General features: G+C 52.1%; 1 protein-coding gene across 9 annotated transcripts in view; it reads right to left on the reverse strand.

Moving 5' to 3' along the window:
- LOC126571146 (protein outspread) overlaps window positions 1–13,821 on the reverse strand; it is a 161,316-nt gene extending 147,495 nt beyond the window's left edge. For 8 of the 9 annotated variants that reach the window (XM_050229443.1, XM_050229442.1, XM_050229441.1 and 5 more), the window contains exons 1-2: window positions 13,755–13,821; window positions 11,233–12,150 (exon numbers count right to left, since the gene is read on the reverse strand). In XM_050229443.1, the coding sequence (XP_050085400.1) occupies window positions 11,233–11,352 (120 nt within the window). In that variant the 5' untranslated portion in view covers window positions 11,353–12,150; window positions 13,755–13,821. Of the gene's footprint in view, window positions 1–11,232; window positions 12,151–13,502 lie in introns of all 9 variants that reach the window. The other variant, XM_050229436.1, reaches the window with a different exon arrangement.
- Between the last annotated feature and the right edge of the window lie 3,036 nt (window positions 13,822–16,857).

The raw sequence follows: 16,857 nt of genomic DNA on the forward strand, positions 1-16,857 counted from the left end.
TTCATCTTCGAAGGGCGCGAGCACGAGCTCCAACAGGAAACATATGTTCAGGAGTGACGCGAAGCTCGCTCGCTCGCTGTGCTACATTCGTCGTCCTGCAGCAGGCTTGCAGCAGCAGCACCGGCGGCCTCTTATCTGCGCGCGGCCTCTGCTGCTGTTCCATTTCCTACATTACGTGCAGTGCCTTCCTTCCTCTTCCTACGCGGATTGCCGGCGTGCGCACGAGCGCGCGCGATTGCGTAAAGTGAAATGCGACGAGCGAGAAATGATTTCGAATAAAGTTATTATCGAGTTAAAGCGCAAGGGCTGCGCGGTGCGGTCCGCAAAGGGATGGCTGCAATTGATAAATGTTTCATAGCCATTTTTGGGGAGGTCCGATGAGAGGTGCCTCCGACGGTTGATTGGTGGTAGCACAGGTTGAAGAGGAGAAGAGCACAGTAAGAACAGCTGTTGGTGGTCTCGATCGTGCGTTGGTTGGTTGGAGGTTTGATTGAAAATTAAGGAGCGATTCCATTACCGGTAGCTCTCTCTCTGTCTGGTCTGGTGCCCCCGGTCTGGGCGATGCTTCGGCCTTGCCCAATCGATTGGCCAAAGTATTTAATTGCAGCACCCAGCCGAGGCCCAGGAATAAACATCGACCTTTCCGTCTACAATTTCAACTCGCACGCACTGCTTATGTGAAGATCTCTCACATATGTTTCACCTCTTTTTTTCAGTGTTATTGAAGGGGGGTGGTGGTAGCCCAACCCAACAGAGCACACCACGATCACCGCCGTGGTTCATCTGGGCAATATAATTGCAGATTATTAATGAAATGTATTAAACTTAATAAGAGTTAAGTAATTACTCGTCGGTACATCGGTGGTAATGTTTCTGTAATTCGTCTTGTTAGCACCGGTTTACGTCGGGGTGCCCGGTGCAGGTTGATGGCTCGATGCGTTGAATGTGAACGGAAGTGTCGAAAGCGAACGCACCGGTGCGCTGGCGTTGGTGCTTTATGCATTTCCCTTCTCCACGGGCGAGTGCGAGAGCGTGCGCACAGTTAACGGAGAGGAAAACGGCAACAAAACGGTACCATTTTCCGGTCCCTATTAGTGGTGGTGCACGCCACAGCACCAGCACCAGGGGTTCGTTGAACGAAAGTGAAAGATGTCTTTCTCCAGACCACTTCGCTCGGGCCCGTACGTCCAAGATCTCAGCTTCTCTAATGAAACTGACACTTTAAAGCCACGAAGTGGAGACGCGTATGGTATCAGTGACGCAGTTGCGCTCGACCTACACTTCACCACCTGCCTTCCTTCCTTATCGCACCATCGCACGCATAAGCGTTAATCTGATAAACCTCTGGCCGACATAAATAAATTAAAACAAACTCACAAACTCCCAGCGACCCTTTCTACCCTAGCAGCCCTTCATCGCGCGCTAAGACTTGACGCCTCGACGTTTCTTGCGCGGAAATAAATCACAAACAACTATGACGGTGCTAGGATTTCGAGTGTCACCGAGGTCAGGGCCGAGATAAGAAAGATCCATGCGGGACGATAGCCCCACAGCCGGCGTACGTCATGTGATGATGAAAGGTGCTAGATAGGCGGTGCGCGCAGCACCTTCCGGATGGTCGCTTTATTATCTGGGCGCTCTTGACGAGTGTTGAGTGGGAATATTTAACCGGACTGTTATATCTTCATCTTCCATATTGAGCAGAGATTAGTATCAATTTTGATGAATTTTTTGAACAATTTCTATAAATGAAATGAACAATTACTTTCATCGAATGAATGAAAGACAGAAGGTGAAAAGCACTAATCAAGGCGAACATAAAACATAATCGAAAACACTTAACACAGAGTACCAGAGAGGTGGCTACGAACGTCTTGTCTTGCACACATTCCTACCATCTCGCTGGCGAGATAACAAAACCTTCCGAGCGAAGCGAAAGAAAACTGCATTCTCGAGAGACATTCGCCCCGTAGCGTAGATCGTCCAGAGCGGTGATGATGCGGTTGCGATGCACACAGCGCAAAAAAAAACATAAAATGTCATCGCAGCCTCCAGTCCTCCCATGGGTGGAGAAGAAAATCCTCCCACAAAAGCTCCCGTCACTCACTCACAATAGACACAATCATGTCGAATCGAACGAACGAATCGACACAAAACCATCCCGGGAGATGTGCGCAAGGTGCATCAGATCACCGTCACCTCTCCGGTGCATATTATGGGAGAAGAAGGGGTTGGAGGGGAGGTTACTACCGAGCTGCGGGTCCCCTGAACACATGTAACAGAAAAGCGAGTGCCCAACAGAGAGAGAAAGAAAGAGAGAGGGAGTATTGCAATTGGAACGCGACCGCGACATCACCACACACTACACTCTGGACTCTTTTCCTTCATCTGGCGAAGAAGAGCTCTTCCTTACACTGCATCTTTCTCCTCCTTACACCAAGAAGCACAATGCTCGCTCGATGCTCGCAGAAAACGCGCGAAGAAAGACGGGCAAAAGCCCAGCCAGCCGGCCGACCGACTCGAGGGGACAAAACCACGGGCGCGCAAAGAGAGTTGTATGTGAAAGATGATTAATCTTCAACAAATTTCCACGATTCCACCTCGCCAGTCCTCGCACTTCCTCTGTCGCCGGGGTGTAAGGTGTTCATCTCGCACAATGGCAGTCGTCGCGGTCGCAGTCGCGGTCTCGTGGCAAACGCAACGGCAATCACAGCACAGCGCATCGCAGCGCATCGAGCGCGCGCGCGCGCGTGGTAAGCGCCCCTGACTCCGTTGGCGCCTTCTTCTTCTCCTTGTGCTTGCTCTTCTACTCCTCCTCCTCCTCCTCCTACTACTACCGGCAGTGCCACCCACTTTTTTCTCACCACCATCACGGGAAAGGGGAAGCTTTCTGCGTCACCGGCCCTCGGAGCTTAATCCAGGTCCACCGGGAGGGTCTGGGCTCCACCAACCCACCTTGCCGGGCTAGCTGTGAGGATGATTATCGACAATTGTTGTTCACATTTGTGCACATTCATTTGTCTCTTCGCCATGTTTTCGCCACGACACCGGCGAATAGCACCGGCGAGTGGACACAGCACAAGAGAGGAACCACGACAAAGCGCCTCAATACACGAGTAGTGCCGGATGAGTGCTGGTGTGAAACCGCATCGCATTGCAAGCATGCTCAGAACCACATTCCATCCTGCAGCAGGTCCCGAGCTCCAGGATCATACGAGCATCTCCAGTCTCCAGTGGCCGTCTACATCTCTTTCTCTCTCTCTCTCTCTCTCTCTCTCTCTCTCGGTTGGTGTACAACAGTATCAGCGGCAGCTAATCTGGTTTAGTGTTACTCTGCAAAACCACTCGACGACGACGACGACGACGATGATGATGATGACGCCTCGATCAGCGGTGTCGTCGATCCGCGAAGCCCCAGCAGGTAGCCCTGTAGCCTGCAGAACCTGCAGCACCTCTCTCATCGTGCTATCGATGCAAAGATGAAGTGCGAAAAGTCATTGCAATGGCAGCCACCAGCAGTTCGCGGGGCTTCCAGTGCCCCTCCCCCCCGGGGGAAAAATGGTGGCACGACATTAAGGAAGCCACAAAGTATCCTATTTCATCATAAGCACACGTCGTCGTCGTCGTCATCGTGGTCGTGGTTGTCGCGAGTCTCGAGATCTCGCAAGAGGCAGACCCAGAACCAGGTTCCTCTTCTCCTGCGGTCGCGACGTGGCTGATGGGCCGCTACACTGCCACATTCTGCCACCGAAAGGGCACATGATCAGGTGTGAAGTGAGGACGATTTATTATCATTTGGCTGTCGGCTGCGTACCGGCGAACGAACCGAAGTGGAATCCGGGAAGCCAAAGCTAAAACCGAGAGCCAACGGATGACATTCGCTGTTGCTGTTGTTGTTGCTGGCGATCGATCCACAAGCTGATCAGAGGAGCGCAGTGATGTCAACCCTTTTCGCAACAAACGTACAGAATGCGTCATCAAATGTTGATCGAAACAGTTTGTGTTCATACATGGTTGTGGTTTGTTTTTCCATGTTAAGGCTAATTAAGAAAAAACTCTTTAAAGCATAAGAAAATAGCATACTTCGATCAAAACTCAAGCTAATACCGATCGATCGAATCGAATTCCATCATTCAGTCACTGGAACTGCACCAGCGTCAAGGCACTAGTCCCTTGAGTAGTTTTAAAAATAAATGAAAACAAACCCCCCCCCCCCCCCCCCCCCCGGTGGCGGAAAGAGCACACCTCGAACGGCACGTAACCTTTGGTAGCGTTTATCGCGACAACCTTCGCATCGCAAGCCGTACGTTGCGCACACACCCATTCCTTTGTCGTCAAAGGCGAACAGGCTTTGGTGCCAGTTGGCGCTGTGCCACGACACCTACTCCACACCCTACGGAAGCCCTATCGGTGCCCTTTAGCACCGTAGTGTTCCGTTGTTCCGAACGCCTGAAGGCCGTGGTTCTCCCCGGCCACAAACCCCCGGAGTTGATAGTGACGCGAGCTAGCGCGCGCGCGGCCATTGTTTCCATTTCGAACGTGAACGCGTCGGAACGGAAAAGTGAGGATCGTTAACGGTCACTAGCGGGCGGCCTTTCGGGGGAAGAGCGGAACCAACTCAAGAATGGGAGTCAACAGAGACATCATCGTACGCATCGTGCAGCAAACAAACGGCCACCACACCCTGTGACCGGCTTGTGGCTGCTCTTCAAACGCTAACGATACTTCCTCCTTCACACTGGCCTCTCCCTCTCCTATTGGCGGTAGATAAGGATTAACGTTTGACCAGAGACACCACAAGATAAGACTAATTAAATAACCGACCGACGGTGCTTCAAGCGTTTCCTCCAAGCGCTGGAATCCTAAGGTCACGAGCACGAGCAGCACGCGGCCACTGCTTCCTACTCTTCACGTTTGGTTGAACCTTTGGACCGGGGGACTCCACGACTTGAAACAGAATTTTGGATAACTTTTTACATAAAAATTTAAAATTCCAAAACCCCAAATTATGGACAGTCACGCACACTCCGACATGGGGTGTTGTTTCCGGTTTTCTTTCTTTCGAAACCTGGGTCCTCCTTCTCCCTATCCTAGGCCACACACTTGTGAGCACTTTCTCCCGCATGGTGTTGCGTCTCCCCCCCACCCAGAAGGCACACACAACATACGACGCCCCCTTCGGCATGTGCTTTAAAGAGATTAAAGACCCCAACGGATCGGTGAACGCCGGTGATGGTGACCGCGAGCAATGACCGCACGATGAAGTAATAAAAATTCTTAACTCGATTGTCATCCAACGACGTCCATCGAGGAACACCTCGGTCGGCAATTACTCATGCTCCATACGTGTGCGTTACGCGTTATCTCTCCCCCCCCCCCCCGCACCAGGAACCCACCCCCTTTGGTTCCCCTTTCGGCCTTTCGGCGCTTCCCTGCCATGGTCCCAAAACTTTCTCTTTCTACAGAAATGTGTTGAACTGAAACTAAACGAAAAAGAAGGCCGCCGCCGCCACCGCCATCGCTGTGTCGTCGTTGAAGGAAAAGAAATCGAACGTCAACTAATAGAGAGAGGCAGACCAGTGGGAGAGGGAGGAGAGGGCGCGAAAAGAGACAAAAAAAGCCTCCATCAAAAAGCCATCATCGACGTCGTCGTCGTCGTCGTCGTCCGCGGCGTCATCGTCGGTTCACGCGTGTTGCGCGCGCCGTTTGAAGAACAATCACATTCCACTTCCACGACGGTGATGGTGGCGCTGGAATTGCCACGCGTAAGACGCTGATCATGACGAGCATGATGATGGTGATGATGATGATGAGGATCGCGATCGCGCGCTGCTTTGGCGGAGTGAGACCTTTCCCTTTTCCGCACAGCTGTTGCTGTTGCCGTGGCTGTTGGTGCTGCAGTTCATTGCACCCCCCGGGCACCCGGGAGGCTGATGATGATGTGTGAACGGACACGACGCACGGTTGTGACGCACGGTTTGGCCCCCATTTTGGAGCACGCACGGTCATGCACGACGTGCGTGCAATGGCCGCGGCCAATGAGGTTAATAGAACCGCGTTCGCTCGTGCAGTGCGCGCAGAGGATATCCTTCCTCGACATTTCCGCTCTCTATTGCCACCACAAGCACCTCCAGGTCCTCCACTAAGTGGTCAACGATTATCCAATAATGAAATTAGCCCCTTAGCGGACCAAACTCGGTCTGACAAACGCTCAAATCGCTTGCCGCTCTAACTCTAAGCGGCGCACGCAACGTCTCAGAACTTCCACCGGAAGCCAGGCCAGTGCCAGCGGCGAGTCCGGTGCTCCTTGGAGGGTCAACGTCGTCAGACCATCAGAGCGAGCACTTCTCACAAACCCCCCTCAAAAGACGAGATGAGCGAAAGTAATCAATTTCACTGCCATGACGTCGTCGCCGCCGTCATCGCACTTTCTACTGCAAAAAAAAAATAGGTAACATACCCCCCTCCCCCGGTCGCTGGCCAGCGGCGGCATCTGGCCCCAAAGGAATGCCGCGGCCACCGGCCGGGCACGCTGCCAATAATTAGAAAGAGTTGCCAGCGGCTGTCCGACCAACCCGCAGTTTTGCGAAATATGTTGGAGCGCGTGCGCGCGCGCGCAATGAAAGTGAAACAAGCGCTGAGGTCCGCAGTGATGCCAACGGGCACCACGCGCATTCCAATGCGGTCACTTTTGCGCATCGCGCGGGCCCATGGACCCGGAGCAGCCAGGAGGCTTGTCACTTCCTTCAATTTCCGTAAAAAAAAAAACGGAATGGCGGCGGCAATTCGTTTGACCGGACCGCTCGGAATAGATCCCCGAGGGGTTACGAGAGTTCCAGTGGAAAAGTGGGGAGAGAGGGAGAGCAGCAGTTCGATCGTTTGAAGACGCACCTCGTACACATCACCAAGGAGCGCAATGGCCACCTATTATGCGATCGGAAGCCCTTGAAACAAACGGACGGACTGACGGACGGACGGAAGAAGAGGTTGAGAAGCCAGCGCCAACGGAAAACGGACGTCAGACAACGCACCACCAGCTCTCAGGAGGGGGTTCTTCAACATCTCGGAGCACAACGAGGCCCTCCGATCCGATCGAAGACAAGAAGTTTGTGAAATTGAAAAATTAACAGCTGCTGAAACGAGGGGTTTCGATTCCGTTTCGCGAGTCGATTCCCCTCGTCTGGCGTGAAGCGTTGACTCGTTGAGGCAGCGAACGAACTGAGCCTGGAACGAGTGCTCCGTTGCACACCAAAAACGCCGCCAAAGTGGTTTGTTTTAGTCTCTCGCTCTCTCTCTCTCTTTCGATCTCTGTTTTTCGGTTTTTCTTCAACTACAAGGCACTTAATCAGCAAACATTTGCTCACAGCAATGAGGTGGCTGCTGGCGTTGGCGCTTAGAAGTGGAACCGTTCATCGGTGAGAACCAGACGGCAACCGGGCACAGGACGGTTGGTGGCCCAAAGAACCAATCTGGACGCCAGACTCCAGAAGGTCCTGCTCTGTGGTGGTCTGGGCTGTTCGAGAGTGAAGAAAAAGCAACGAACCAGACGTATCTTGAGGTCGCTTGAGGCAATAGGTTTAGCGAGATCGATACGCGTACGGCGCAGCCCTCGCCCGAAGTCAGCGAACTCCACTCCGAATGTCGAAACAATTTAACCATTACCGGACCGCGCAGCGCGCACACTGGAATGCCATATGCGTGATGCGTGAGGCATCGTTTTGGACCTTCTCTGGCGGGAGGGAGGGAGAGCACGTGTTCAGTCCCTGCTTATGCTGGCGGCCACGATCGGAGCCTCAATTTTGTCGTCGACCACCGCTAGTGGATAAACGCGCAAGAGAGAGGAAATGGCTAATAACAGCACTTTCAGCCTGGCCGACGCGATGGACCTCCAAGAGAGAGAGGGAGAGAGGGAGGAGGATGATGCAGCAGCCTCGACCGTGAACGGATGGACGGCCGTGGTGGCCGTGCGCCAACCTGTGCCCGGTGTCTCTCCTCCCGGCCTGGCCGGATCTCAAGTTCATTCGATTTCATTACGAAAACGGCGGGCTGGCTAGCGGACCACTCCAAGAACCGCTGGCCTAGAATCGCTCGACGACACGTCTGGCCAGGAGCGCCATTTTTCCCGTGATAAATGCACATGCGATGCGTGACGCCACGATCACTGTTATTAGACGCTTCCGGTTGAGTACGGTGTGGTGATGGCGATCAACGGTCAGGCCAGGCCAGGCCAGGCCAGTGAGAAATGGGAATTCGGTGCCATACGGGTTGCCGGTTGGGCCGGTGTCTCGCCGTTGGACCACCGCACGTCCCGGGGGTCAACGCGATTATTGGTTCGCGATCCCGCGAGACCTACATTCGATTCCGACGCTAAGCCGCGTGCGCAGATAAGCATTTTGGATGGAGCGCCATCATTCGGCTTGGGCTTTTTTGTGGGCTTTGAGGTCACCGGAAGGAGGGACCTACTAGGAGAGGCCACACACACCTAGCACTTTTGATACGTCTCCAGATGCGCAGTTTCGCTATCTTTCGGGAATGTCCGACCTTTCTCCTCGAATGGGGGAGGTGGTTATAGAAAGCGAGATAGCTGGAGCGAGGCAGTCTGAAAACGAATCCAGATTATTAAACGAATTAAATATACGATTCCAACCGACTTCCTACTTGGAGTCTAGACTTAGGCGCCTTTTAAAACGTTCCCCAAAAAACAAACAATTCCTTCAGCGAAACCTATCTAAAAATATGGACCAAGTCAAATGATGAGTAGGTGCTCGAGTGCAAGTTGGAATGGGAATACAAACTTCAGTCCAGCCTCTGAGGAGTGACAACGAAAACACTGACTCCAGCTCGAAACGATACCGCAAGCGCTCCCGAAGGAAAGTATCTCTAGAGGATGGCGTTTAAGCATCGACAACAAGATGTCGAGCCCGACAGTCCTTCACCAGATCGTAGCATATCACCAGCAGCACCAGCAGCACCGGCAGCAGCTGCTCAACAACTTCCAAAAACTCGAAAAGTCTTCTGCCGATTTGTTGCGGTCAACGAGCTTCGCCTCGTCCGGCGTTCGCGCGTTCCGTTCCACGGGCAGGCTGCTTGCCAGCCTTTTTTGCATAAATTATGCTGCACGATGGGCTCTCCAACATCACGATGATGATGCTGATGCTGATGCTGATGATGATGGGGAGGCGAACCGAGTGCTTCTGGCCCAAAAAATTGTCCTCACTTCACCTGCCTCCTTCTTCTTTCTCTCTCGCTCTCTTTCGGCTCTCCAGTGCGTGAACCACCGTTGCGTATTGCGCAGACGTTCGCGGAGACCCCCAGGAGGACGAGGACGTCTCCACCAGTCCCCAACGCCACCTTCTCCTCCCATGGCTGTCCTGCCAACTCAAGGAAGCCGTTGTTTTCGTTCGCGCTTCGCCAAAGTTCAATCTGAAGTGGTCTGTGGCTGGCTGGCATACTTGAGAGACGAAGGAACATGCTTCAAGCGGCGATCCACGACGATCTCAGAGTACTGCTCCCCCCCACTTCACATGCTGCTGGTGCCCCTCGCCCGGTCCCGTTCTTCTTTTCTGTTCGGTTGTTGTTCCTTCGGCTTGACTTGCTGGCCTCTCCTGGCCCGGCGAGGTCACCAGGCCCCCGAAGCGGTCCCCCAAAATGGCCCTGACCATCGTGTACTCTGCTCCACCACCAGAACGCGTTCGCCGCAACGCGCTGACCAACCGCTTCGGTTTGCAGTCCCGGTCTCGCTTGTCGCGCCAGGCCGGGCCGAGGCCGCGCGATGCAATCGCCAACCTTTTGACCCTTCCCTCATGATCCACATCCGTTGCTTATGCTGGAGACATGGCTGGTAGGCAGCCGGCCAGCCGGGCAGCAGCAGTAGTAAGGCCATTGGGGTATGGCACCCAAAGATCGGTCAGTAAGTCGCGACCACCGATCGGCAATCTGTCTGTTGCGGTCGACTGGTCACGAGGGACGAAGAGAGACAGTGGAAGAGGCGGAGGAGCTGCTGCTGCATTCTTTCGTCGCCAAGGGAAAATTGCGAAGGGCGCGTCGCCGTCGCTCACGTGTGTTTTATGCGAACATTTTCCACGATTCAGTTCGCTGTACCAGAGTACCAGAGAACCAGAAAGCAATCTCGAGCACAGACCGCTGGTCAGCTCGTTGTGTCTCCGTCCTCCGATACGAATCGATTCGCAGGCATGTCTCCAACTCACTCTCTCGCTCCAACACGTCCAATCCATTGGCAGCAGCATAAAGTATGTTGCAGCAGCAGCAGCAGCACACATACGGCACTGTCGTTAGCGCTCAATAAGCCAAGATGTAGAGCGCATGGTCTGGCACGCATTCCGAAATGACGAAATTTGTGCTCCACAAATTCATGCACTCAGCATGAGCCAGTCACATCGTTAACGCACCAAAGTGGCATCCTATTACCCACCCGAAAACCAATTAAATGGCCAAGTGATTAATCAGCAATCGGTGGTGACGAGTCCTTCAGGGTGATGCCATAAATTACGTGCCCCAGCTGACTCGCTCGCGTGAGTCGCTTATCAAGTCAAGACCCAGTTTATATCAAGGCTAATAAGAAGCACAAAACCATGTTTGATGGCCAATTCCACGTCGTCTCACGATAAGCCACGCTAATCAATGTGCGTCCTCGCATGTGCGCTGGTTACGTGAAATGTGAATCACCATTCTGCTGTATGGTGCCGAACGATGCAGACTGTATGGCATTCCGGTCAGATATTTGCAAAGAACCTTCTGCAGAAGGTATTAAACACCACCACAGGTCGCCAGGTCGGCTAAAAGGGAAACCAAAAGCACAAAAAAGCGAGTTCTGCATTTGCATTTCGGTTGCAGCTGCACAATCGGAGCCAGATCCGAATGTTGGGCAACGAAAAGTGGGCGGCAATAAGGTGCGATTAAAGACAACAACAGGCAGAAAAAAGCCAGAATCAGAACACTTGCAACCGCAGCAGCAGCAGCAGCTAAGGGTATCGAACGATTGGTCGATCGGTTTTTTTTAGTGCAGCCCACGTGAGATCGGTCTCTGGGCACCACACAGAAGCCCTCTGATAGAGGTTGCTCCAAGGAGGGGAAAGAAGGCAAAAGACGAAGCGACAAATTTAAGAGTTTGGCAAACAAAATACGCCGTCCGTGCGCCGTGGTGAGTCGAGGGGCGGAATGACAAAATAAAAGTTTTAGTGACCGAGACAGAGGCAGAGACAGAGAACTCACCCGATTGCATTCCAGGGCCGCGGCACTGTGCTCCTCGCGCTGCCGGAAACAGTGCGTGCATTTGCTCTTGTTGAAGATATTCGGCGAAAATTTACGACACTCGATATTGCGGGTACCCATGTTTCTTTCGGTTTTCGGGGGGCTGCTGCTCCTGCTGCTGACCCTGCACTGGTCAGCTTCGAGCTTCTGCGGCTTCTTCTACTTTTTCTTCGCTTCGAAACACTCAAACACACGCCGGCACGCACAACTCTAATGCACCGTCACCGTGGCATTCGCACTGCCTGATTGGCCACACTCGCAGAACAACCGGATCACACCGAAGAAGCGCGCGGTCGGGGTCTTTGCCGAGTTTGCCGGACACAAAACGATTTTCCAATTGAGCGCAATAAAGACGGGATGGGTTGCTGTGATCTCGCGAGACAATAATGCGCTCATGCGCGATGCACGATGCACGGGGGCAACATCACCATCCTCCTTGGATTGGGTGCGGATTTTGTTTTGAAGGGAAGGACCCTAGAGACGGCGGCCCAAACAGGAAAACACTTCACACACAAAGACACTCTCTCTCTCTCTACCGTGGCACAGGGCCAAATTATGCAAAATGGATGCACATCATGACCGTGTACGCCCGAGGTGTGGCCGGAGCGTTGAGGGCTCTGACGCACTTTCGCTATCAACAGACACTTTTCAACGAGCTCCTCACTGATGGCCACGGGGAAACGTTGGTTGTCGCGCGTTGCTTCTGTTCAACAAACCAACAAACGGCAAACTCTGCTTGCTGCTCTATTGCTTAATATGCTTTGTGTTGTTTGAGAGAAACACTACGATCACTGACACGTGGGGGACACTGTAGAGGGACACTTGGAACACACGCGAATTCACGATGCACGTGCGCCACTTGGACACTTCAGGTGTGCTCTAGAAGAGGGAAGAGAATTCATCAGGACGGTTTCGAAATAAAGATTCGTTCACGAGGGGCCCGTAGTGGGTGCTAACGATCCGAAAAAAATTGGTTCTTGTTCACCAGGAGCGTTTCGTATCGACTGAATGCTGAATGTAACTGACGATGTCTACTAGATGACTAAAGAAATGCGTGTTGCCATGGAGTTCTTCATGGAGACAAGAAAGGCTTTGGGTGGATGTCCGCAGAGCCTGCTAAGTGGATGTTAATCAAATCCATCGGTTCCGCGATCAAAAGACGAATGGATTGACCTTGGATGATCCAAACAATGATATCATTCTAGGCCTTTCAAAAGACTTCTCTCGATGAGGCACTGTACTGAAAGTAACAGTTATGATTCATCCATCATCGTACACCGTCCCAACATGGTAGTAATCCATTGTTGCCTAACTGCTGCCAGCTGATCATCATCATCATCATCATCATCAACTCCATTACAGACAATCGGGCGGAGTGTGAAACTCGGTGAGAATTACTACTTTCGTTGTGAGTTCTTGGTCAATTGCATCTGCACAACAATTTGTGCCCACCATCGCCAGCATCATCGTCATCAACATCAGCATCACCAGCATCATAACAATAAAGGCAAGGCAAACGCAATTCCATCCACACAACACAATCGTCAATTCGGGTCGTCCCCGGGCTGTGTGGCAATGCACGTTGCGTACGCATACGCATACAATCTGGCACTCCTACACAGCACCGCCAGAACGCGCTTCCCACACGCAAACCAACACCGCGCGACCACGAGCGCGCCCGAGAGATTGCGCGACACCCGCTGACGACGACGACGACGACGACGTGGGGTGACCCCAACGTGACGATGGTTTTTGGAATTCTTTCGCAAGAACAGCACCCGCACACCACACACACTTGTACCACAGTCCAAACAACAGTCCACAGTCCAAACAACGACAGAGTTTGCGAGTTGCACAACTCCCCCAAATACTGTCACCGTCTGTTACTAACCGCGTGCTGGACAACACATTTATGTTGTCAACGCATTTATGTTGTTTGGTGTCGATGCGATGTGCGATGGCGTACGTGCATCTTCACGTGGGTCTGCCAGAACCGAAAACACAACAACGCCCCGGACGAGAATTCGATGATAGAACGTTGAGACGAAACGATGACGATGATGACGATCGCACCTTACGCACCCTTTAACACGCACACACGCTCAACCGTCATCGTCATCTCCAGCGGTCCAGAGCATAGAGCAGGTATAAGCGAACATCTCTCCTGCGAACGCCGCATGCCAGAGCACCACCAACAACAACAACAACGACGACGACAACAGACAACCTACCTCCTTCACACACTTGCTTCCTTCCACTCTCTCTGTCTCCCTCTCACTCACTCACTGACTCCCAACAACAATGCAGGAATTTTAAGGTTTTTTGTTCACTTTTCGGATGACACTTGTACAACCGCCAAAGCGATCGCTGGCCGATCGCTCTCGAATCTCGCCAGGTGGACTCGGATGATGATGATGATGATGATCGTGGATTGTTTACGGATTCGTAATGGTGCAACTTCGAACACTCCAGTCTCTCACTACCTTTTCGCTTCCAAAAGCCGAACGCGAACCCAAAGCGAAATATACGATGCGTACTCAACGGCTGCCGCGGGAAAACTCGCCCGGGAGACTGTCTCGGCGGACCTATCTTGTCACGATGCTCCCGAAGTTCACACGAAGCACAACCGTGTTGGGGGTTGCTGTTCGTGCGTGGGGTTGTTTCAGAGGTGCTCCGAAGCAGGTTTGTGGTCCACGAATTAATTCGAGCGGAATTCATGGACTGCACTAGAAGCGTTATTTTGAAAGGAAAATGCATCATAGATTTCATTAAACAAACTCGCCATCGGTACACCTTATTTTAACTACATTTTTGCAGGCATTTTCACGGATTCTAAGTAGGAACCGAATATTTTAGCCTCATTTTTATGGCTACGAGGTGTCTACAGACTGTTGTTCACTCAACATCCAAAGATTCTGCAAGCTTCTTAATAATTGCTTTTAAAATCATACGATTAAAGACATCATGGATAGTGGTAGCAATCCTTATATATCCGCACGAAATTATTCCCAGACTGAACGAATGAACTTGAACCGCTGGAACAATCCTCTTTCATCGTCTCAGTTAATTGTATCTATAATCGAGTGTTTGGTTTTGAATAAAATATAACTTAAATACCTTCAAGCCTCTTAAACCCCCAAAAGAACCAGTAGATACAAAATCAAGGACATTGGCTACATCCACAAGTAATTTTATCATCCTAATCCGTGTTTTACCTTTAACCGAAGGAGTGAGTTTCCACGAGAGAGCATGCGTTGGTGGGTTCCACGAAGATCGGTTGAACGATCGGTGATGAACGTTCATTTGGATCTTACGGTGAACGATCGTTCGCGAGCGCGAAAGGGTTAAGCGTTGCCGAGAGCGTTGCCGATCGTTTCAAGCACCAGCATTAGATGACTACATTGGATGCGTTAGCGCTTGAAATTCAAACAACTTCACTCCAAAACAACCATGAGAAGCTCCTTATCCTTTTTTAAAAACGATTTTTGATTAGGATGTTGATCTGGTCAGCCGAATGGCATGTTAGTGTGAAAAACCCTTACTTTCCATCAACTAACCATAAACAAACTTTTTATATTTTGGTAATCACAAATATATTTTTAAAAAACTTTTTATCTATTCTATTGTGATCATCTTCATTCCAAAGCTAATTTCACCAATGCACCTCAATCATCACGATCGCAGCGATCGCAGCTCTACTCGTACGCAACTTGCATGCCAACAAGCGTCCACCCCCCCCCCCCCCCCACCCCCGCCCCCTTCAGCATAAGAACATGAAACATGAATAACCACGCATGTTGGAGAACATTACTTAAGTCACAGCATCAACGGGTGGTAGCAAATTTAATGGCACGGTAAAAAGGACAAACGGATAAACGGCAACTTTCGCATCTCGGTCAGCAGCGAGATCTCTAACGTCGTGGAGCGTTGATCAATAATTTATGTACATAATCACCAATTACGCCCTAATCTTACCGCCCAATTCATCGATCTGCATCCCAATCAATTCCTGTCGCCCAAGCCCCTACCTAGCTGCCGGTGGCTGGATTCCTTCCCTTCCGTCCCCCTGCTAAGGCCCAGTGTCTTCACTGCAAGCATACAAAACACGATCTTTAGTAACGCGGCAACGGCGGCTGCAAGGGTGATCTTATCAAACGCTCCGCTGAACAATATATTAATCCCCGTTAAGCTTATCATCGCCACTTACGAGAATCGTCAATTTCTTTGCCACCTTTTTTAGTTGCTCGCTCGCTCCACCAGGCGGCAGAGGGTCTCCGTTGCATTTCCGCTGCCCTGCCACTTGTTCGTTGCTCCTTCGCGCTCTCCTGCTGCACATAATTCTTCCTTCAATCACGGGCACAAATTGTAGCTTTTAGACGACAGGGGAGGCACGGGACATCGTAGACACAGTAGAGCAAGCAGCAAGCAGCAGCACCAACACAAGACACATGCTCGAGATGCAACGGGAACGTGAAGAACGCGTCATTGATGGAAAGATTTATTGCATCGCACGGCGTTGGCATCCCTCATCCCTCGACCAGCAGCACCAAGGGCTTGGAATGGTTTTTGATTTGACAATCGACCGTCCCATCACTCGCCGTCGACCTCATTCTATCTCTCGAGGATGAAGACGAAGATGGACCGGGGACTTGGGGAGTGGCAAACAAAATAATATTCCATCGCAGCCGCGTCGCTGGCGTCCGCATTGCCCAGCGTGCGCCAGCTCAATCCCGGTAGAATCGGTCCTTCGGTGGCGGTCCTCAGGTGCCGCAGAAGATAGCACAGGAGCAGCGAGCAGATCAAGCTTGTCAGATTAGCACGTACAGCGCTGGTTTGCAACATAGCAACCGCAACACGCACACCTGTTTGCCGGCCTGCAAGACGAAGAGATTCTAAGCGAGCGAATCAGGAGCCAGGGCCTTCTTTGGCATTGACTTCCGCATCGCAGCATCGCCAGCTCCTTCGCGACGTGATCGTCAAGACCGAAGAGAGAGACAGAGAGAGAGAGAGAAGATGTTGGAGAGCGTGGAATGAGTTCAAATTGTTCTTCAATTGCCGCGTACACCGGTGTTGGGTGTGCAGACTGCAACCACCGGGAACACACCGGACGATGGACGAAGGAACGGTGAACGGTGCATTCCTGAAGCCTCCTGCTCGCCGTTCTCTTCCTCCTGGGAACAGCACAGTCAGCCCTCGCCCCCCCCCTTGTGTCCCTTGTGTAATCTGCTATCAATCGTTCGTCGCTCGGCGTCGCTGCTTGTGAGCAGCGTATGTGTGTAAGATTGCGTGGAATCTCTTCCTGATCTGGCCACCGCTAGGCCTTCTCTTCCTCCTCGTCCTCGAGACCAAGATCCCATTGTCCCATCGCCCATCGCATCACCGACGATCAGCGACGAGATGATGAATGATGTAATCTCCCGTGCGCGGCAGTCTCGCGCCGTTGGCCTAGAAAGCATTCCAGGTGGTGCCAGGGAAGGGCCCACCGAACGGAATCTCGCGTACGCAGCATCCTTCGCCGGTGGACCAGAACTGTGAGTCCCAAGGGGGAGGACTACCCGTTTTTTTTTTGCGCGATACGATCACCAG

Source organism: Anopheles aquasalis, chromosome 2, assembly GCF_943734665.1.
Source record: "Anopheles aquasalis chromosome 2, idAnoAquaMG_Q_19, whole genome shotgun sequence".
NCBI classification, from domain to species: Eukaryota; Metazoa; Arthropoda; class Insecta; order Diptera; family Culicidae; genus Anopheles; species Anopheles aquasalis.